The 23,829-nt window shown below is 45.0% G+C and overlaps 1 protein-coding gene and 1 long non-coding RNA gene across 7 annotated transcripts; one reads left to right on the top strand and one right to left on the bottom strand.

Annotated features, from left to right (window-relative positions):
* On the top strand, positions 1–17,312 carry LOC115170230 (ubiquitin carboxyl-terminal hydrolase 33-like). Its single transcript, XM_029726626.1, has 6 exons — positions 1–175; positions 9,615–9,726; positions 11,491–11,544; positions 11,718–11,780; positions 15,274–15,426; positions 17,117–17,312. Exons 2-6 carry the CDS (start codon positions 9,643–9,645, stop codon positions 17,255–17,257), a joined length of 495 nt encoding a protein of 164 aa, XP_029582486.1. The 5' UTR covers positions 1–175; positions 9,615–9,642; the 3' UTR covers positions 17,258–17,312.
* A 320-nt stretch (positions 17,313–17,632) lies between these two features.
* Positions 17,633–19,354, bottom strand: LOC115170233 (uncharacterized). 6 transcript variants are annotated; one of them, XR_003871000.1, is made up of 6 exons: positions 18,888–19,354; positions 18,776–18,846; positions 18,668–18,741; positions 18,256–18,289; positions 17,986–18,176; positions 17,633–17,839 (listed from the first exon to the last, which is right to left on the bottom strand). It is a non-coding gene; the product is annotated as an uncharacterized LOC115170233 (long non-coding RNA). The 6 variants fall into 6 exon arrangements; XR_003871001.1 differs by lacking the exon at positions 17,986–18,176 and having other exon boundaries at positions 17,834–17,984; XR_003871002.1 differs by lacking the exons at positions 17,633–17,839; positions 17,986–18,176 and adding an exon at positions 18,436–18,626 and having other exon boundaries at positions 18,185–18,289.
* Positions 19,355–23,829: the final 4,475 nt, after the last annotated feature.

The following is a 23,829-nucleotide window of genomic DNA, read 5'->3' on the forward strand; positions in this document are numbered from 1 at the left end:
CCGGTCACAAGGCGGATCCACAAAACCTGGAAGTTTTGCGGTCCTCATTCAACTGTGACATTACGAAGGTTTACCGTTTGAAATAATGTCACAGATATACATATTTAATAACTGCCGTGTTTAGCTTTCAAAGATAACAGGATCAGTTCTTTCTGAACTGTAAATAAAGTGCAAGGTAAGAGCCAAGAGGTTATTTATTTTCCCAGTTTGTTGTATACTGCAGAGATGAGAAGAAGTAGCCGTTTGTTTTTTAACGTTTTATTACAGTGACTAGCTAGCTAATGTTAGCATGACAGCTCAATCCATCTGTCAAATCTATTCTGTTACCATCAAGAAAACTATTATTGGCTAACACGATTTGATCTGAGAAACTTTTCTTAATTCACATCGGGATTGAATTGGATCGAAAACATATTTCATATCAACCGGTTAGCCTCTTGGCTAGCTAGCTAGGTGCCATCTGCCTTTACCCGTTAGCTAGCTAACGTTAATTAGCCTCTTGGCTAGCTAGGTGCCATCTCGTTAGCTAGCTAACGTTAGCGTTAGTTAGCCTCTTGGCTAGCTAGGTGCCATCTGCCTTTACCCGTGAGCTAGCTAACGTTAGTTAGCCTCTTGGCTAGCTAGGTGCCATCTCGTTAGCTAGCTAACGTTAGTTAGCCTCTTGGCTAGCTAGGTGCCATCTCGTTAGCGTTAGCTAGCTAACGTTAGTTAGCCTCTTGACTAGCTAGGTGCCATCTGCCTTTACCCGTTAGCTAGCTAACGTTAGTTAGCCTCTTGGCTAGCTAGGTGCCATCTCGTTAGCTAGCTAACGTTAGTTAGCCTCTTGACTAGCTAGGTGCCATCTGCCTTTACCCGTTAGCTAGCTAACGTTAGTTAGCCTCTTGGCTAGCTAGGTGCCATCTCGTTAGCTAGCTAACGTTAGTTAGCCTCTTGGCTAGCTAGGTGCCATCTCGTTAGCGTTAGCTAGCTAACGTTAGTTAGCCTCTTGTCAGTGAGTGTCGCATCGACTGAACCTGATGTGATGTCCTCCCCGTGTGCCTTTTTGTTGTTGATGATTGAATAGTAGCTACCTTTATTAACTAAAATACGTTACATCACATTGTTAGTAACGGTTTTGTTGGTAGTTAACCCATTCATTAGATCAACCATCACCTGAAGACAGTACAGTAGGTTTAGAAACTCCTCAGCGCCTGTTGATGAAGGATAGTTACCTGATCTGGTTTTGTTTTTTCCATCAATACTCATTATGAAATACTAGGGGACGTGACTGAAGGCAAACAGGGGTTGTCTTAGGGGTGTCTAACAGAACAAAATTACTAATCATTTTGTAGACTTCAAGAAGCCCAAAACGGATGTTGTTTCAATATGCTTTGTGTTGTTTGTAGTCACGACAGACAAAGATAATAGTTAAGTAAACTTTCCAATGCATATGTTGTCAACCATCACATCCAGTACATGAAGACTGTCATTAACGTTTGGTTTCCGTTTCCTGTGTAGCATCAATATTGTTATCTGACTGTCCGTTACATTAATATACAGTATCTCACAAAAGTGAGTACACCCCTCACATTTTTGTAAATATTTGAGTATATCTTTTCATGTGACAACACTGAAGAAATGACACTTTGCTACAATGTAAAGTAGTGAGTGTACAGCTTGTATAACAGTGTAAATGTTCTGTCCCCTCAAAATAACACAACCCACAGCCATTAATGTCTAAACCGCTGGCAACAAAAGTGTGTTAAATTTGGTGTCATCGCTCTCACACTCCCTCATACTGACTGGTCACTGGAAGTTCAACATGGCACCTCATGGCAAAGAACTCTCTGAGGATCTGAAAAAAAGAATTGTTGCTCTACATAAAGATGGCCTGGGCTATAAGAAGATTGCAAAGACCCTGAAACTGAGCTGCAGCACGGTGGCCAAGACCATACAGCGGTTTAACAGGACAGGTTCCACTCAGAACAGGCCTCGCCATGGTCAACCAAAGAAGTTGAGTGCACGTGCTCAGCGTCATATCCAGAGGTTGTCTTTGGGAAATAGACGTATGAGTGCTGCCAGCATCGCTGCAGAGGTTGAAGGGGTGGGGGGGGGGGGGGGGGGGGTCAGCCTGTCAGTGCTCAGACCATACGCCACACACTGCATCAAATTGGTCTGCATTGCTGTCGTCCCAGAAGGAAGCCTCTTCTAAAGATGATGCACAAGAAAGCCCGCAAACAGTTTGCTGAAGACAAGCAGACTAAGGACATGGATTACTGGAACCATGTCCTGTGGTCTGATGAGACCAAGATAAACTTATTTGGTTCAGATGGTATCAAGCGTGTGTGGCGGCAACCAGGTGAGGAGTACAAAGACAAGTGTGTCTTGCCTACAGTCAAGCATGGTGGTGGGAGTGTCATGGTCTGGGGCTGCATGAGTGCTGCCGGCACTAGGGAGCGACAGTTCATTGAGGGAACCATGAACGCCAACATGTACTGTGACATACTGAAGCAGAGCATGATCCCCTCCCTTCGGAGACTGGGCCGCAGGGCAGTATTCCAACATGATAACGACCCCAAACACACCTCCAAGACGACCACTGCCTTGCTAAAGAAGCTGAGGGTAAAGGTGATGGACTGGCCAAGCATGTCTCCAGACCTAAACCCTATTGAGCATCCGTGGGGCATCCTCAAACAGAAGGTGGAGGAGTGCAAGGTCTCTAACATCCACCAGCTCCGTCATGGAGGAGTGCAAGGTCTCTAACATCCACCAGCTCCGTCATGGAGGAGTGCAAGGTCTCTAACATCCACCAGCTCCGTGATGGAGGAGTGCAAGGTCTCTAACATCCACCAGCTCCGTCATGGAGGAGTGCAAGGTCTCTAACATCCACCAGCTCCGTCATGGAGGAGTGCAAGGTCTCTAACATCCACCAGCTCCGTCATGGAGGAGTGCAAGGTCTCTAACATCCACCAGCTCCGTCATGGAGGAGTGCAAGGGCTCTAACATCCACCAGCTCCGTCATGGAGGAGTGCAAGGTCTCTAACATCCACCAGCTCCGTCATGGAGGAGTGCAAGGTCTCTAACATCCACCAGCTCCGTCATGGAGGAGTGCAAGGTCTCTAACATCCACCAGCTCCGTCATGGAGGAGTGCAAGGTCTCTAACATCCACCAGCTCCGTGATGGAGGAGTGCAAGGTCTCTAACATCCACCAGCTCCGTGATGGAGGAGTGCAAGGTCTCTAACATCCACCAGCTCCGTCATGGAGGAGTGCAAGGTCTCTAACATCCACCAGCTCCGTGGTGTCGTCATGGAGGAGTGGAAGAGGAGTCCAGTGGCAACCTGTGAAGCTCTGGTGAACTCCATGCCCAAGAGGGTTAAGGCACTGCTGGAAAATGATGGTGGCCACACACAATATTGACACTTTGGGCCCAATTTGGATATTTTCACATAGGGGTGTACTCACTTTTGTTGCCAGCGGTTTAGACATTAATGGCTGTGTGTTGTGTTATTTTGAGGGGACAGCAAATTTACACTGTTATATAAGCTGTACACTCACTACTTTACATTGTAGCAAAGTGTCATTTCTTCAGTGTTGTCACATGAAAAGATATACTCAAATATTTACAAAAATGTGAGGGGTGTACTCACTTTTGTGAGATACTGTATTTATTTATTTATTTATTAACATTTACATTCACACAAAGTCTTCCAGGTGTTTAGGTCTGCGGATGGTCCTACCAGACCTTGTGTGGGGAGGGTTTATTTCATCAGGAGGTACTTGACCTGAGACGTCTGGATCTTCTTGTTGAAGGGCAGCGTCCACCTCTAGGTTGTGTTCTGCACCCTGCTGGGTGTTAGCTGGTGCTCTGTTTGGGCAACAGTGGGGAAATCCTCTCCTATTTCTCTGCTCGTCCTCAGTTATCTCCTGTTCCTCCTGAAGACTTGTCCTTGTTCTGTCTTCACCTCGTAGGACCTTGCCTCTACAGGTCAGACTACCGTGACTCTCTGCCACCACTGTTTCTGTCCTGTGAGTGGCTGAACTCTCACCCTGTCATCTCGTTGCAGCTCTGTGAGATCCTCAGCAGAGGTGTCGTAGTACTTTGCCTGTTTCTGTTGTCTTTCTTTGAACTTCTCCAGCTGACAGTTTGTCATCCCTGGTCTCAGAAGATTTTCACTCATTATAAGTAGTGTCTTTGTACATCTTCCCATGAGCACCATTGCAGGTCTGTTCCCTGTGACGGGGTATTTCTGTGATCCAGCCATGTATGGGTCAGCACCTGCTCTCTTTGCTTTTTGCCATCAGTCTTTTGGCTGTTTTCCCTGCCGATTCCACTTTCCCAATACTTTGCAGGTATCCTGGAGACGATGTTTTGTGTGTAAAGACCTAAACCTTGCTGAAGCTTCGGAACTCGTCTGAAGAGTACTGGGGACCGTTGTCTGAGTACAGAATGTCAGGTATCCCATAGCGTGCAAAGTATGTCTTCGGTTTTTCAATGACCGTTTTCGATTGTGTGTTTATCCAAATGGTCCACTTCCCAGAAGTTTGAGAGATAATCAACTGTGACCATGTAGTCTCTGTTGTTGAACTTGGACAGGTCTGTCCCTATTGGTGCTTTGTGTGCCCTCGGTGTCTGTTTCACACCCCTATGCAGTGCAGGTGCCACATTGTGCCATGTATGTTCTCAGCTGTTCATTCATTCCAGGCCAGTAGACACTCACCATCTCTTCTCAGACATCCCTCTGTTCCTATGTGTGAGAAATAGATTCTCTGCATTATCTCTTGACCTTAGGGTGGCAGAAGCTCAAATATACTGTTTAGGATTTTCTACTGCCAAGTTTACACTATTGCAGTGAAATGTTTTGTCTAGGATGTTGTCTAGAAGGGGTGAATTTGTTGTTGTCTAATTGTTTTTTGGTAGGTTTCCACACTACTTTCCTTCCATCTATAGCGTTTTTTTTAATGCTATGCAGTTTGTTTTGGCTTTGCCTCATGATTGAGTATATCTCTGTTCAAGTTGACAGATTTTGCTGTGATCTGATAGGGGTGTCAGTGGGCTGACTGTGAACGCTCTGAGAGACTCTGGGTTGAGGTCAGTGATAAAGTAGTCTACGGTACTACTGCCAAGAGATGATCTGTAGGTGTACCTACCGTAGGAGTCTCCTCGAAGCCTACTATTGACTATGTATAGAACCAGCGTGCGACGGAGCTGACCCACTTTTGTTGGTTGTTTTGTCGTAATTGTGTCTAGGGGGGATATATGGGAGGGAATGCTGTCACCTCCAGGTAGGTGTTTGTCCCCCTGTGTGCTGAAGGTGTCAGGTTCTTGTCCAGTTCTGGCGTTTAGGTCGCCACAGACTAGTACATGTCCCTGGGCCTGGAAATTATTGATTTCCCCCTCCAGGATGGAGAAGCTGTCTTCATTAAAGTATGGGGATTCTAGTGGTGGGATATAGGTAGGATGGAGAAGCTGTCTTCATTATAGTATGGGGATTCTAGTGGGGGGTGATATAGGTAGGATGGAGAAGCTGTCTTCATTATAGTATGGGGATTCTAGTGGGGGGATATAGGTAGGATGGAGAAGCTGTCTTCATTAAAGTATGGGGATTCTAGTGGTGGGATATAGGTAGGATGGAGAAGCTGTCTTCATTATAGTATGGGGATTCTAGTGGGGGGGGATATAGGTAGGATGGAGAAGCTGTCTTCATTATAGTATGGGGATTCTAGTGGGGGGATATAGGTAGGATGGAGAAGCTGTCTTCATTAAAGTATGGGGATTCTAATGGGGGGGATATAGGTAGCACACAGGGGGACATTTTAATCTGTTGTGGTCATTTCCTTTTTAATTTCTAGCCAGTTATGATATGCTCCTGTTTTTAATTGCATTGAAAAAAAAATAAAGGCATGTAAAGCGCTGGTCCCATGCTTCACCAGAGCTGTTTCCAGATCATTTCATGTTAATTTCTCTACTATAAGCTGCCTCCCAACATCGTTTTAGACCGCAGACCATGTGTAACCACACCAGCCCAGGACCTCCACATTCAGCTTCTTCACTTGTTGAATTATCAGTGAGGGGGGTGTTTGTCTGCTCTATACCAAATTTCCCTGTTTCACACCTGATAGTTTGGTGGATGGGACTACCAGCTACAGTTGGAAGTCTGAAGTTTACATACACCTTAGCCAAATACATTTAAACTCAGTTCTTCACAATTCCTGACATTTTAATCCTAGTAAAAATTCCCTGTCTTAGGTCAGTTAGGATCACCACTTTATTTTAAGAATGTGAAATGTCAGAATAATAGTAGAGAGAATGATTTATTTCAGCTTTAATTTCTTTCATTACATTCCCAGTGGGTCAGAAGTTTACATACACTCAATTAGTATTTGGTAGCATTGTGTAACTTGGGTCAAACGTTTCAGGTAGCCTTCCACAAAAGCTTCCCACAATAAGTTGGGTGAATTTTGGCCCATTCCTCCTGACAGAGCTGGTGTAACTGAGTCAGGTTTGTAGGCTCGCACACGCTTTTTCAGTTCTGCTCTCAAATTTTCTATGGCATTGAGGTCAGCGCTTTGTGATGGCCACTCCAATACCTTGACTTTGTTGTCCTTAAGCCATTTTGCCACAACTTCGGAAGTATGCTTGGGGTCATTGTCCATTTGGAAGACCCATTTGTGACAAAGCTTTAACTTCCTGACTGATGTCTTGAGATGTTACTTCAATATATCCACATCATTTTCCCTCCTTATGATGCCATCTATTTTGGGAAGTGCACCAGTCCATCCTGCAGCAAAGCACCCCCACAACATGATGCTGCCACCCCCGTGCTTCACGGTTGGGATGGTGTTCTTCGGCTTGCAAGCCTCCCCCTTTTCCCTCCAAACATAACGATGATCATTATGGCCAAACAGTTCTATTTTTGTTTCATCAGACCAGAGGACATTTCTCCAAAAAGTACGATCTCTGTCCCCATGTGCAGTTGAAAACCGTAGTCTGGCTTTTTTATGGCGGTTTTGGAGCAGTGGCTTCTTCCTTGCTGAGCGGCCTTTCAGGTTGTCGATATAGGACTCGTTTTACTGTGGATATAGATACTTTTGTGCCTGTTTCCTCCAGCATCTTCACAAGGTCCTTTGCTGTTGTTCTGGGATTGATTTGCACTTTTTGCATCAAAGTACGTTCATCTCTAGGAGACAGAACGCGTCTCCTTCCTGAGCGGTATGACGGCTGCGTGGTCCCATGGTGTTTATACTTGCGTACTATTGTTTGTACAGATGAACGTGGTACCTTCAGGCATTTGGAAATTGCTCCCAAGGATGAACCAGACTTGTGGAGGTCTACAATTTTTTTTCTTAGGTCTTGGCTGATTTCTTTTGATTTTCCCATGATGTCAAGCAAAGAGGTCCTGAGTTTGAAGGGAGGCCTTGAAATACATCCACAGGTACACCTCCAATTGACTCAAATGATGTCAATTAGCCTATCAGAAGCTTCTAAAGCCATGACATCATTTTCTGGAATTTTCCAAGCTGTTTAAAGGCACAGTCAACTTAGTGTATGTAAACTTCTGACCCACTGGAATTGTGATACAGTGAATTATAAGTGAAATAATCTGTCTGTAAACAATTGTTGGAAAAATGACTTGTCATGCACAAAGTAGATGTCCTAACCGACTTGCCAAAACTATAGTTTGATAACAAGAAATTTGTGGAGTTTTTGAAAAACAAGTTTTAATGACTCCAACCTAAGTGTATGTAAACTTCCGACTTCAACTGTAACTGTAACCTTGAGGGCAACCAGTGGGTCCATCTCCTCTATACCATGTTTCTTGTACAATAACAATGTCTGTATTTCCATTTTCTGGGTTCCTTCTATTTAGGCCAAAGGCAGATCACCTATAAAGGGTGTGGCCAGTGTTTATTTGAGGGGGTCTAGGTTGGTAGGGGTGTGGCCTGACCCTCTTGGTGTGGACCCTCTTGGTGTGGACCCTCTTGGTGTGGATCCTCTTGGTGTGGACCCTCTTGGTGTGGATCCTTTTGTTGCAGGTCCTCCGGGAGGGGGTCTAGGTTGGTAGGGATGTGGCCTGGTCCTCTTGGTGCAGGTCCTCTTGGTGCGGGTCCTCTTGGTGCGGCTCCTCTTGGTGCGGCTCCTCTTGGTGCGGGTCCTCTTGGTGCAGGTCCTCTTGGTGCGGCTCCTCTTGGTGCAGGTCCTCTTGGTGCGGCTCCTCTTGGTGCAGGTCCTCTTGGTGCGGCTCCTCTTGGTGCAGGTCCTCCGGGAGGGGGTCTAGGTTGGTAGGGATGTGGCCTGACCCTCTTGGTGCAGGTCCTCTTGGTGCAGGCCTCTTGGTGCAGGTCCTCCGGGAGGGGACCTAGCAGTTCTAGGAGGAGTGTCTTGCTGGTCTGTCTAAGGATATGTTATACTGTAGGGATTGGTTGACCTCGATTCAGTGGAGTATTGCTTCTTCCTATATCTTGGCCTCAATCTTCTTTTTTAACTATTGAGCCAAAATGTTTTCAGCCCTTTTTCCCCTCATGATTGATGAAAACTAATTTGCTCATGCTGATATGTGTATTTTGGACTGTATCTTTAGTCCTCACAACTAGTCAGAGATTAAGGTTGTCAGGCCTCTAGCCCCATTAGTACTAACGGGAGATCATCGGGCCACGGATAATATCTCTCTGAGAGATGAGAAGAGGAAGTTTGTTTTGGGTTGATTACTCTGCGGTACGACGTACACAGAGCAGACCTGGAAAAAACAGTTATGCTGTCTGGAGCCTCCGGTTCCAACGGTGACAGGCAGACAGACGGCTTGGTGTTTGACTGGCAGGCAGGCAGGCAGACGGGCAGCTTGGTGTTTGACTGGCAGGCAGGCAGACGGGCAGCTTGGTGTTTGACTGCCAGGCAGGCAGACGGACGGCTTGGTGTTTGCTTGGTTCATTAACAGTATTACATCTGTCCCTGGGTTTCCTGTTGTCCTCCTAAACCAGCTTGTATCACATGAACAATAGTGGATTTTCTATTGTTGTCCACATTTGCACTCTTTTTCCTTGTTGATCTTACTAACATCACTGTTGCTTGAATGCCCATGACTGTGTTTTTACCCCTCTCTCTCTTTCTCTCCCCCTCTCTCTCTTTCTCTCCCCCTCTCTCTCTTTGTCCCCCTCTCTCTCTTTGTCCCCCCCTCTCTCTATGTCCACCTCTCTCTCTTTGTCCCCCTCTCTCTCTTTGTCCCCCCTCTCTCTTTGTCCCCCCTCTCTCTTTGTCCCCCCTCTCTCTTTGTCCCCCCTCTCTCTCTTTGTCCCCCCTCTCTCTCTTTGTCCCCCCTCTCTCTCTCCCCCTCTCCTCTCTCTTTCTCTCCCCCTCTCTTTCTCTCCCCCTCTCCTCTCTCTTTCTCTCCCCCTCTCTTTCTCTCCCCCTCTTTCTCCCTCTTTTTCTCTCCCCCTCTTTCTCTCCCCCTCTCTTTCTCCCTTTCTCCCCCCCTCTTTCTCCCCCCCTCTCTCTTTCTCCTCTCTCTTTCTCCCCCCCTCTCTCTTTCTTCTCTTTTTCTCCCCCCCTCTCTCTTTCTCTCTCTCTTTCTCTCTTTCTCCCTCCCGCTTTCTCTTTCTCCCTCCTCTTTCTCCCCCTCCCTCTTTCTCCCCCCTCAGACAGGTGAGGTACAGGTTCAGGTGAGTGATGCCTGTGTGTTCTAGCACTGACTGTCCCCATCTACAGTGTGTAGGCGAGATCACCAAGGAAGAACTCATCCACAAATCACATGTGAGTCCCCCTCCGTCGTCCCGAGTCCCCCTCCGTCGTCCCGAGTCCCCCTCCGTCGTCCCGAGTCCCCCTCCGTCGTCCCGTTCTGACTTTTCCATGTAATGTAATATCCACTTTGTTCACTCTGCTACTATCACACTAATAGCAGTTATCTAATAGACGTTAACTAGGCTAGCTAATTATCATTATCTAGTAGACGTTAACTAGGCTAGCTATCTTTATCATTATCTAGTAGACGTTAACTAGGCTAGCTAATTATCATTATCTACTAGACGTTAACTAGGCTAGCTAATTATCATTATCTACTAGACGTTAACTAGGCTAGCTAATTATCATTATCTACTAGACGTTAACTAGGCTAGCTAATTATCATTATCTAATAGACGTTAACTAGGCTAGCTAATTATCATTATCTAGTAGACGTTAACTAGGCTAGCTATCTTTATCATTATCTAGTAGACGTTAACTAGGCTAGCTATCTTTATCATTATCTAGTAGACGTTAACTAGGCTAGCTAATTATCATTATCTAGTAGACGTTAACTAGGCTAGCTAATTATCATTATCTACTAGACGTTAACTAGGCTAGCTAATTATCATTATCTAATAGACGTTAACTAGGCTAGCTAATTATCATTATCTAATAGACGTTAACTAGGCTAGCTAAGCTATCATTATCTAATAGACGTTAACTAGGCTAGCTAAGCTATCATTATCTAATAGACGTTAACTAGGCTAGCTAAGCTATCATTATCTAATAGACGTTAACTAGGCTAGCTATCATTATCTAATAGACGTTAACTAGGCTAGCTATCATTATCTAATAGACGTTAACTAGGCTAGCTAAGCTATCATTATCTAATAGACGTTAACTAGGCTAGCTAAGCTATCATTATCTAATAGACGTTAACTAGGCTAGCTAAGCTATCATTATCTAATAGACGTTAACTAGGCTAGCTAAGCTATCGTTATCTAATAGACGTTAACTAGGCTAGCTAAGCTATCGTTATCTAATAGACGTTAACTAGGCTAGCTAAGCTATCGTTATCTAATAGACGTTAACTAGGCTAGCTAAGCTATCATTATCTAATAGACGTTAACTAGGCTAGCTAAGCTATCATTATCTAATAGACGTTAACTAGGCTAGCTAAGCTATCATTATCTAATAGACGTTAGCTAGGCTAGCTATCTTTATCATTATCTAGTAGACGTTAACTAGGTTAGCTAGCTAAGCTATCATTATCTAATAGACGTTAGCTAGGCTAGCTAAGCTATCATTATCTAGTAGACGTTAACTAGGCTAGCTAGCTAAGCTATCATTATCTAATAGACATTAACTAGGTTAGCTATCTTTATCATTATCTAATAGACGTTAGCTAGGCTAGCTAAGCTATCATTATCTAATAGACGTTAGCTAGGCTAGCTATCTTTATCATTATCTAGTAGACGTTAACTAGGTTAGCTAGCTAAGCTATCATTATCTAATAGACATTAACTAGGTTAGCTATCTTTATCATTATCTAATAGACGTTAGCTAGGCTAGCTAAGCTATCATTATCTAATAGACGTTAGCTAGGCTGTAATAGAAACAATAATTAAATGGTCAAGGCCTGGATGTTTTACAATAAATGAGGTTGTTGTCATTGGAGAAGGCCTTGCTCTATCATGTTACCGTTTAGCTGCTGTCTGTCTGTCTGGGATTATTATGTTGTCTCACTGGTCTGGCCTGGTCACTGGAGCTAATTGCTTGTGTGTGTTTTTCAAGGGCCAGTGCCAAGACTGCAAAGTTGGAGGACCAAATCTTTGGGCGTGTCTGGAGGTGAGTGAAAAAGTCTGTATTTGGGAAAAGTTGTGTCACTAATTTAAGACTTTTATTTGTAATGTTTTGTAACTCATTGAGACTTTTATTTAGAAAGTTGTGTGGTTACCATTTGGCCTCATGCAAATTGACTGTTGACTGTTGTATAAATCCATTGTTTTCTGTGTTTGTAGAATGGCTGTGTGTATGTGGGCTGTGGAGAATCTCACACTGACCACAGCACCATCCACTCACAGGTGAGTGACCTTTGACCTCTACACCTCCCACATATACCTACAGGAGTAGAGCAGTACACAGGATGAGTGACCCCTGACCTTTACACCTCCCACACACACCTACAGGACTAGATCAATGTTCAGGATGATTCAGGAGACACCTACAGGACCAGATCAATGCTCAGGGTGGTTCAGGAGACACCTACAGGACCAGATCAATGTTCAGGATGGTTCAGGAGACGCCTACAGGACTAGATCAATGTTCAGGAGACACCTACAGGACCAGATCAATGTTCAGGATGGTTCAGGAGACACCTACAGGACCAGATCAATGTTCAGGATGGTTCAGGAGACACCTACAGGATCAGATCAATGTTCAGGATGGTTCAGGAGACACCTACAGGACTAGATCAATGTTCAGGATGGTTCAGGAGACACCTACAGGACCAGATCAATGTTCAGGAGACACTTACAGGACCAGATCAATGTTCAGGATGGTTCAGGAGACACCTACAGGACCAGATCAATGTTCAGGATGGTTCAGGAGACACCTACAGGACTAGATCAATGTTCAGGAGACACCTACAGGACTAGATCAATGTTCAGGATGGTTCAGGAGACACCTACAGGACTAGATCAATGTTCAGAATGGTTCAGGAGACACCTACAGGACCAGATCAATGTTCAGAATGGTTCAGGAGACACCTACAGGACCAGATCAATGTTCAGGATGGTTCAGGAGACACCTACAGGACTAGATCAATGTTCAGGATGGTTCAGGAGACACCTACAGGACCAGATCAATGTTCAGGATGGTTCAGGAGACACCTACAGGACCAGATCAATGTTCAGGATGGTTCAGGAGACACCTACAGGACCAGATCAATGTTCAGGATGGTTCAGGAGACACCTACAGGACCAGATCAATGTTCAGGAGACACCTACAGGACCAGATCAATGTTCAGGATGGTTCAGGAGACACCTAGAGGACTAGATCAATGTTCAGGATGGTTCAGGAGACACCTACAGGACCAGATCAATGTTCAGGATGGTTCAGGAGACACCTACAGGACCAGATCAATGTTCAGGAGACACCTACAGGACCAGATCAATGTTCAGGATGGTTCAGGAGACACCTAGAGGACTAGATCAATGTTCAGGATGGTTCAGGAGACACCTAGAGGACCAGATCAATGTTCAGGATGGTTCAGAAGACACCTACAGGACCAGATCAATGTTCAGGATGGTTCAGAAGATAATGAGAAAAGATGTGTGATGGAGGGAGGGGGGGAAGAAAGAATGAAGTGTGAAGGGGCCAAAGTGGGAAGTGTTGGAGAAAGAGTGATTAGGGAAGAAACGATGAGAGGTGAAAGGTGATGTTGAGGGGGACGAGAGTCCCAGTTCCTAGAGAGGTGAAAGGTGATGTTGAGGGGGACGAGAGTCCCAGTTCCTAGAGAGGTGAAAGGTGATGTTGAGGGGGACGAGAGTCCCAGTTCCTAGAGAGGTGAAAAGTGATGTTGGAGGAGACGAGAGTCCCCGTTCCTAGAGAGGTGAAAGGTGATGTTGATGGGGACGAGAGTCCCAGTTCCTAGAGAGGTGAAAGGTGATGTTGATGGGGACGAGAGTCCCAGTTCCTAGAGAGGTGAAAGGTGATGTTGATGGGGACGAGAGTCCCAGTTCCTAGAGAGGTGAAAGGTGATGTTGAGGGAGATGAGAGTCCCAGTTCCTAGAGAGGTGAAAGGTGATGTTGAGGGGGATGAGAGTCCCAGTTCCTAGAGAGGTGATGTTGAGGGGAGACGAGAGTCCCATTTCCTAGACAGGTGAAAGGTGATGTTGAGGGGGACGAGAGTCCCCGTTCCTATTGCATCACGAGTGTACAAAACATTATAAACATTAGGATTTTTAATCCTTGAGACATGGATTGTGTATGTGTTTCATTCAGAGGGTGAATGGGCAAGACAAAATATTTTAGAACTTTTTGAAGGGGGTATGGTAGTACGTGGCAGTTGCACCAGTTTGTGTCAAGAACTGCAACACTGCTGGGTTTTTCACGCTCAGCAGACGTGTTAGAAATGAGGATTTCCTGTCTAGTCTCTATCCTCGCAGAAGGATTTTCAGGTCTAGCCTCTACCCTCGCAGAAGGATTTTCAGGTCTAGCCTCTACCCTCGCAGAAGGATTTTCAGGTCTACCCTCACAGAAGGATTTTCCTGTCTAGTCTCTACCCTCGCAGAAGGATTTTCAGGTCTAGTCTCTACCCTCGCAGAAGGATTTTCAGGTCTAGTCTCTACCCTCGCAGAAGGATTTTCAGGTCTAGTCTCTACCCTCGCAGAAGGATTTTCAGGTCTAGTCTCTACCCTCGCAGAAGGATTTTCAGGTCTAGTCTCTACCCTCGCAGAAGGATTTTCAGGTCTAGTCTCTACCCTCGCAGAAGGATTTTCAGGTCTAGTCTCTAACCTCGCAGAAGGATTTTCAGGTCTACCCTCGCAGAAGGATTTTCCGGTCTAGTCTCTACCCTCGCAGAAGGATTTTCAGGTCTAGTCTCTACCCTCGCAGAAGGATTTTCAGGTCTAGTCTCTAACCTCGCAGAAGGATTTTCAGGTCTAGTCTCTAACCTCGCAGAAGGATTTTCAGGTCTAGTCTCTACCCTCGCAGAAGGATTTTCAGGTCTAGTCTCTACCCTCGCAGAAGGATTTTCCTGTGTAGTCTCTACCCTCGCAGAAGGATTTTCCTGTGTAGTCTCTAACCTCGCAGAAGGATTTTCCTGTGTAGTCTCTAACCTCGCAGAAGGATTTTCAGGTCTACCCTCGCAGAAGGATTTTCAGGTCTACCCTCGCAGAAGGATTTTCAGGTCTACCCTCGCAGAAGGATAGTCTCTACCCTCGCAGAAGGATAGTCTCTACCCTCGCAGAAGGATTTTCAGGTCTACCCTCGCAGAAGGATTTTCAGGTCTACCCTCGCAGAAGGATTTTCAGGTCTACCCTCGCAGAAGCCAAAGCCCCTCCCCGATCCGTGTTGTCACACACACACACGTTAGGCACTCCTGGCAAAGAACTTTAAGCACCGCCTTCTCCCAATCCTGATAGGTCCAAGTAACCAGTGAGGAAAAACCCCAAAACCTCCTCCAGGGGTGGCAGGTAGCCTAGCGGTTAGAGCGTTGGGCCAGTAACCGAAAGGTTGCTAGATCAAATCCCTGAGCTGACAAGGTAAAAATATGTCGTTCTGCCCCTGAACAAGTCAGTTAACTCACTCATCCCGTTCAGTCCTGACAGATTCTCTGTCTACGCACTGAAGCTCTGCTCCTTAAGGGTGGGTGTTGGCATCCTAGCCCCTCTCTACCAACACTAATGCAGAGACATGAATAATGTACCTGTCTGTCCTGTCTGTCCTGTCCGTCTGTCATCAACAACAATAATACACTGTATTTGTTTTTTTGCTTATACCACCTTTTATATATTTTATTACACCTTATAAACATCTAGAAACATGAACATGTTTCTAACCCCTCTATAACAGGAGACAGGCCACAACCTGACGGTGAACCTGACCACTCTGAGGGTGTGGTGTTATGCCTGTGGGAAAGAGGTGTTCCTGGAGCGTAACCTGGGCCCTCACTGCCCTGTCCCCAGCACCAAGACCCTCACATCACCTCTCACCAACAACACACAGGTAATGTTACGCTCTGAAACCAACGTTGATTGGTTGGTTGGTTGGTTGATTGGTTGGTTGGTATGCTGGTTGGTTGGTTGGTTGGTTGGTATGCTGGTTGGTTGGTTGGTTGGTATGCTGGTTGGTTGGTTGGTATGCTGGTTGGTTGGTATGCTGGTTGGTTGGTATGCTGGTTGGTTGGTTGGTTGGTATGCTGGTTGGTTGGTTGGTTGGTTGGTATGCTGGTTGGTTGGTTGGTTGGTATGCTGGTTGGTTGGTATGCTGGTTGGTTGGTATGCTGGTTGGTTGGTATGCTGGTTGGTTGGTTGGTATGCTGGTTGGTTGGTATGCTGGTTGGTTGGTTGGTTGGTTGGTATGCTGGTTGGTTGGTTGGTATGTTGGTTGGTATGCTGGTTGGTATGCTGGTTGGTTGGTATGCTGATTGGTATGCTGGTTGGTTGGTTGGTTGGTTGGTATGCTGGTTGGTTGGTTGGTATGCTGGTTGGTTGGTATGCTGGTTGGTATGCTGATTGGTTGGTTGGTATGTATGCTGATTGGTTGGTAGGTATGTATGCTGATTGGTTGGTTGGTATGCTGATTGGTTGGTTGGTATGCTGATTGGTTGGTTGGTATGCTGATTGGTTGGTTGGTATGCTGATTGGTTGGTTGGTTGGTTGGTATGCTGGTTGGTTGGTTGGTTGGTATGCTGGTTGGTATGTTGGTTGGTTGGTATGCTGGTTGGCTGGTTGGTTGGTTGGTTTGTTGGTTGGTATGTTGGTTGGTATGCTGGTTGGTATGCTGGTTGGTTGGTATGTTGGTTGGTATGCTGGTTGGTTGGTATGTTGGTTGGTATGTTGGTTGGTATGTTGGTTGGTATGTTGGTTGGTATGTTGGTTGGTATGCTGGTTGGTATGCTGGTTGGTTGGTTGGTATGTTGGTTGGTTGGTTGGTATGCTGATTGGTATGTATGTTGGTTGGTATGCTGGTTGGTTGGTTGGTTGGTATGCTGGTTGGTTGGTTGGTATGCTGGTTGGTTGGTATGCTGGTTGGTTGGTTGGTATGCTGGTTGGTTGGTTGGTTGGTATGCTGATTGATTGGTTGGTTGGTTGGTATGCTGGTTGGTTGGTTGGTAGGTATGTTGGTTGGTTGGTTGGTATGCTGGTTGGTTGGTTGGTTGGTTGGTTGGTATGCTGGTTGGTTGGTATGCTGGTTGGTTGGTATGCTGATTGGTTGGTTGGTCGATTTATTTATTGGTCGATTGATTGATTGATCCCTGAATTCATTGAGTGATTGATACCTAGAAAGATTGATTCCGAGGTTTATTTGATAACTGATTGATACCTGAATTGATTGATAGATTGACTGATACCTTGATTGGTTGATTGCTTGGTTGACTAATTAATGACTGAATCACTAATGAAGTTCCCTCATTATAAAAAAACGTTGTCTATAGCTGAAGCCACAACCCCCCCCCTGACCAAATCAACCTAGAACATGAACACTGTACAGATTCAATCATATGGTTAATGATTATTTCACATCACTTTGAGACCATGTTTTAAAGTCCATAATCATTCAGTTATGTAACGTTGTTTTCTGTCTTTATGTAAAATGCTGTCCAATCAGTTGATTCCACTGTCATCTCCTCACGTTGCTGATAGGTCACTGTGTTTAGATGCTTATGGTTTTAATTGGGTCTTCTGTCCCCCAGGAGGGTAGCAGGGTGCTGGGCCGCTCCACCTCTCTGAGACTGCCCCCTACTGGTGGCTGTGAAGACCTGGGCATGGAGACAGAGGAGGAGGAGGAGCTCCGCCCCAGAGGTAGTAGCATTATCCGTAGAGCATCATGTTAGGGGCCCTGTGTTTACGCATGTGACATGCCTGGATTTTTACCTTTAAAAAAAAAAATATATATATATATATATTTAAAGCTGCAATATGTCAATTTTTAGGCGACCCTGACCAAATTAACATAGAAATGTGTGTTATAGATCTGTCATTCTCATTGAAAGCAAGTCTAAGAAGCGGTAGATCTGTTCTGTGTGCTATTTCTATGCTTCCCGTTCTTAAGTTTCATTTTCGAGTCTTATCTTTATCTTTTTTTTACACCAGCTTCAAACAGCTAAAAATACATTTTCCAGAATCAAAAATATTGTATTTCTCAACGGTTTAGATGATACAATGATTCTTTACACTATACTTGCTTCTTTTTTTTGTCACATAAACTGAAATTAGTTAAACTATATAACAAACCCCAGTGACTGAGCACAACTGCTGTGACCTATATAACAAACCCCAGTGACTGAGCACTACTGCTGTGACCTATATAACAAACCCCAGTGACTGAGCACTACTGCTGTGACTATATAACACCCCAGTGACTGAGCACTACTGCTGTGACCTATATAACAGTGACTGAGCACTACTGCTGTGACCTGTATAACACCCCAGAGACTGAGCACTACTGCTGTGACCTATATAATAAACCCCAGTGACTGAGCACTACTGCTGTGACTATATAACAGTGACTGAGCACTACTGCTGTGACTATATAACAGTGACTGAGCACTACTGCTGTGACTATATAACACCCCAGAGACTGAGCACTACTGCTGTGACCTATATAACACCCCAGAGACTGAGCACTACTGCTGTGACTATATAACACCCCAGAGACTGAGCACTACTGCTGTGACTATATAACACCCCAGAGACTGAGCACTACTGCTGTGACTATATAACACCCCAGTGACTGAGCACTACTGCTGTGACCTATATAACAACCCTCAGTGACTGAGCACTACTGCTGTGACTATATAACACCCCAGTGACTGAGCACTACTGCTGTGACCTATATAACAGTGACTGAGCACTACTGCTGTGACCTGTATAACACCCCAGAGACTGAGCACTACTGCTGTGACCTATATAATAAACCCCAGTGACTGAGCACTACTGCTGTGACTATATAACAGTGACTGAGCACTACTGCTGTGACTATATAACAGTGACTGAGCACTACTGCTGTGACTATATAACACCCCAGAGACTGAGCACTACTGCTGTGACCTATATAACACCCCAGAGACTGAGCACTACTGCTGTGACTATATAACACCCCAGAGACTGAGCACTACTGCTGTGACTATATAACACCCCAGAGACTGAGCACTACTGCTGTGACTATATAACACCCCAGTGACTGAGCACTACTGCTGTGACCTATATAACAACCCTCAGTGACTGAGCACTACTGCTGTGACCTATATAACAGTGACTGAGCACTACTGCTGTGACTATATAACAACCCCCAGTGCCTGAGCACTACTGCTGTGACCTATATAACAGTGACTGAGCACTACTGCTGTGACTATATAACACCCCAGTGACTGAGCACTACTGCTGTGACCTATATAACAGTGACTGAGCACTACTGCTGTGACTATATAACAGCCCCCAGTGACTGAGCACTACTGCTGTGACCTATATAACAGTGACTGAGCACTACTGCTGTGACCTGTATAACAGTGACTGAGCACTACTGCTGTGACCTATATAACCGTGACTGAGCACTACTGCTGTGACCTATATAACAAACCCAGTGACTGAGCACTACTGCCGTGACCTATATAACAAACCCAGTGACTGAGCACTACTGCCGTGACTATATAACAGTGACTGAGCACTACTGCTGTGACCTATAACACCCCAGTGACTGAGCACTACTGCTGTGACTATATAACAGTGACTGAGCACTACTGCTGTGACCTATATAACAAAACCAGTTATTGTCTTGCTGTCAATGTATTTCTTTGACTGATTGCGAAACATACAAAACTGTTGTGTTTCTGTCAAATTGCAAATGTTTTCCTTAAATACTGGGTAAGTATCAAGTTCTGGTAGAGAAAGTACAGTACTTTGGAGTTTTGTCCTTCCTGAACTAAAGTTGCAAATTTTTTTGTTGAGTATTTGGACTGGTTTGTGTCTCCCCTCCCCCCTTCAATAACTCCATGACTGCATTTAGAGTATATTGAATTGTAGCTTGTGTTCTATCTGTTCTCCACGTAGGAACCTGTTTATATCATAATACCAGTCAGACTGTTCTGTTTTTGAACTCTGAACTGAAGCGGAAGCGTCGTTTCCTGTCAGCTTTAGTACATGTACTATTGACTGACTCCTTTGTGCAGATCTTCGTGTAGGAATTTGAGAATTCTTTGGTTATATAACAAGTTTTTTTTTTGTTTAGTCAGAATATAGAGATGGTAATTATTGATGCATTATTTGAAGAAAAATGGGAGAAAAAAATCCTATTTAATTGTCCAAAATGTAATTTGCTATTAGAAATGCCATATTTTCTCTGAAATGTTCTCGTCCCATTTTTAAGTAGCATGTCGAAGTTGTTTCAATGCTGTTTATTGATGTCTGCTATCATCAGCATGTGGGTTATTGGTTCAGTACAATGTTCTACAAGTGACGCAGATATTCCATTGATTTTATATCTCTGATGTGACATGCTGTTCTGTTAAATATTCAGCACTGTATCCGAACTGAACTAAGGCTGGTATTTGAACTGGAGTGAGTGCGTACAGTTGCAATATCATCTGTGTGATCGTTGCAGTGTCACTGTCACCCCAGACCTTGACCCTTAGGTTCTGCTGCTGGCAGTGAGTCACACAGGTAAGGAAAACATTCTGTATACATCCAGATACGATCCATTTAAAAAATATATTTTTGCTCACCTGAAAGTACCTGATAAAAAAAAAAAAATACTTGAACTGCCTTGCATACCATGTTTAATCTAGTTATGCTGAGGATCTTAATTAGCTAGCTAGGATTTGTAGTGATATCAACAGTCGTTTTTGTTCATTTTATATAAAGATGTGATGGTAATGAATGACTTGCATGGAACATGTTGTGTGATTTGTTTAGGAGCAGCACCATTTCCCCCCCCCCCCCTCTTAAGCCCAATGCAATGTGCTTTATGAGGGCTTTTCCCACTTGACTTGACTTTAGTACAATTTCCAATTTCTTCCTATATGTTGCGTTTAGTTGTAGTATTTCTCAGATTTTTATTTAATTAGTTGTTTTATTGAAAGTGTGTTACATAGCGTAGTGTCCCCATGGTAAGCCCTACTAATAATACATTACTGTCCCGGTAAGTCCTGCAGTGTGACTGAAGCATAGCTCTCTGGTCTACTTTTAACATTTTAGCCTGGGTACCAGTCTGTTTTAGCTATCGTTCCTCTCATTGCCGCTCCCTGGTAGGACTTAGGGGTGGCCAGGAGTGGAATGTTAGCACGAAATGTCCCAACTTTTTTAACGTGACTGTAATATAACAGACTGGATGTAGTGCTACTGTTGTCAGAAAGCGGAGACTTAATGTGCATGTTTACAAGTTTTATAAAAGTACATGATGCTGTAATCTTATGATGCTCATGCTGTTAAACTGACTGATCATTGGTGTGATGCAAAGCTTTCATTATCTATAATATAATGCTCCACAATGCAATGATGCAGTGTTGTTTAAAAATATATATATTTATATATAAACCCCCTGCTGCCTTGCCTGCCTCCCTCCCACCTCTCACTCAGATGCTGTTGGAAGCCTGAGGTTCCACATTCTAGATCTGGTTCTTCATCTAGTAATGTTCTAGATTCAGGAAAAGGAACAGGCCCCTAGTTGTCCTGTAGAGGGGACTACTGAGAGAGGCGTCACACCTTTTTGAGTCTGTCCGATGATCGAGGTGTAGGTGACCATTTGAGAGCGAGCTCCAGATAAGGTAAACTAAACTAAAACAAAGCAATGCAATGAAATGGGGGAGGTGGGGGAGAATTCTGTGATTTGATAAATTGACCATGATGCTATTTGTTAGGGATGTCTTATTTTCTTTGTAAACCATCTCCTTTGTCTAAAACGTAAACGTTTAAAAACAAGAAAATGACATGTCATTGCATTTCTGCTACTTTTCTGATGACCGGACCTGGTGACGTATTTTTCCTCATGATGATTCTCTGCCACTTCCTTCCTGCATCCCAAATGGCACCCAATTCCCTATGTGTTACTTCTGCCCTGGGCAATAGTGCATTTATATAGGGAATAGGGTGCTATTTAGGATGCTGCTATTGTCATGAGCTAGGGCGTGTTGTTTAGTTGTGCTGAAACCACCAATGCTTTAGAGAGTTGGATGAGGTATAACCAGGAAGTGCTGTTGTGTTTTTGACTTTCATATGTCAGGCTCGTTCAAACCCTTTTGGCAGTAAATTGGAGAGTTTCCTTCTAGTTCTGTTTTTGTCTTCTTCATTCATTAGAACTCTTATGTCCTCTTGCTAGTTATTTTGCTCCTAGCATATTCTCCTAAATTGCTGTGTATTTAATTCTCTGCTCAGAAAACATCTCACACGTATAAAGTTTGAGGGCAGGTTGGGGGGGGTGTAGAAGACTCAGAAGGAGGGAGAAATATGGAAGCACGCCTTATAGGTAAACAAATGAAAGGTTTTAATGTGATGTTGATCGAATGAAACTTTATTTTGTTTATTTATTTATTTTTCTGGCTGAATGTTCTGGATCTTTGTTGCCCTGTCTAGTAATAAAGGTGGAACACAATTTAGCTGTGGTGTTTTTATCTGTTCCTTTTTTTTTGAGTTTCTTCCAATGCCTCACTGTCTAGATCTGAGAAGGAGAAAAGCAGTCTTTCTCTACAATATACCTCTAGTTAACAACTATAACCAGATACTCATTGACTGTTTAGCAATGTTTTGCTTGCTGGGGGGGGGTTTGAGGGATTCAGGCTGGATTGGGGGGGGGGGGGGGGGGGTTGAGGGATTCAGGCTGGATTGGGGGGGGGGGGGTTGAGGGATTCAGGCTGGATTGGGGGGGGGGGGGGTCACCTGGTTAGAGGGAAGAAAGTAAAACCGTCAGATGGTGAGGCCCTTGGCATCGACACGTTGGAAGTGATGTGTGTTTCTCACCCCTCTCGTGGTCAGCTCCAACTCTGTGTTCCAGGAAGGACTAATCTCTTCAAACGTTTTTTGGGCTCAGTCGGCTTATCACATACCTCCATAAAAATTAAAAATATTAGCCAATCACACACCTCCGTTACACTAACTCCTTATCAACAGTCAACTTGTCTATTTACGTAACCCCAGGTCTCATTTTATGGCTGATACGGAAACATCCTGTAAACTCTGAAGAATTAAATCACAAATGTCTGTCGGAGAGACCAGTTAATATTTACTGATCTTCCTTTCCTCTTACGAGGAGGGGGATTTGAGGTGTTGTCGTCTCACCAATATCAGAGAACCAGGGTTACGTTCTTCTTCAATTACTCGTTTTAACGATTCACATGTGTATGAAACTCCTGTATCGCAGGCACACTCCAAAACAATAGTCTCCAGACTACGCCTCAGAGGCCCCTGACAGAACAGTATGAGCCTGGGAAGGTGCTGTGTGAGCCTGGGAAGGTGCTGTGTGAGCCTGGGAAGGTGCTGTGTGAGCCTGGGAAGGTGCTGTGTGAGCCTGGGAAGGTGCTGTGTGAGCCTGGGAAGGTGCTGTGTGAGCCTGGGAAGGTGCTGTGTGAGCGTGGGAAGGCGCTGTGTGAGCGTGGGAAGGTGCTGTGTGAGCGTGGGAAGGTGCTGTGTGAGCGTGGGAAGGTGCTGTGTGAGCGTGGGAAGGTGCTGTGCTGTGTGAGCCTGGGAAGGTGCTGTGTGAGCCTGGGAAGGTGCTGTGTGAGCCTGGGAAGGTGCTGTGTGAGCCTGGAAGGTGCTGTGTGAGCCTGGGAAGGTGCTGTGTGAGCCTGGGAAGGTGCTGTGTGAGCCTGGGAAGGTGCTGTGTGAGCCTGGGAAGGTGCTGTGTGAGCGTGGGAAGGCGCTGTGTGAGCGTGGGAAGGTGCTGTGTGAGCGTGGGAAGGTGCTGTGTGAGCGTGGGAAGGTGCTGTGTGAGCGTGGGAAGGTGCTGTGTGAGCCTGGGAAGGTGCTGTGTGAGCCTGGGAAGGTGCTGTGTGAGCCTGGGAAGGTGCTGTGTGAGCCTGGGAAGGTGCTGTGACGTCCAGTCACCTCATGAAAGTGTGAGGGGATGCTTGTTGCCGTGTTACAAATCTCCTGCAAGGAGAGGTGCCCAAGAGGGTAGCCATATCTCTGGTGGAGTGAGCCCTCGTGCCCTTCAGAGGCTGTAACCCCTTGGTATTAGAAGATAGTATAATAGCGTCCACTATCCAATGTGACAACCGTTGACGAGAGAGAGGTGCCTGGTCGCTCTTGTAAATCTCTCGTTCTATCCATGTAGTCGTGGGAAGCTGTTGGCTGTACCTGCCCTAGTCCTACTGACCTTAGGTATAAAGGTGGGGTTAGGCAATAGGGTTAACTTGGTTAAAAATCCGCCCTAGGAGAGCATAACCTGATATTGCAAAGAATTGTGGTCGTTGTATGT

Source organism: Salmo trutta, chromosome 31, assembly GCF_901001165.1.
Source record: "Salmo trutta chromosome 31, fSalTru1.1, whole genome shotgun sequence".
Lineage (NCBI taxonomy): Eukaryota > Metazoa > Chordata > Actinopteri > Salmoniformes > Salmonidae > Salmo > Salmo trutta.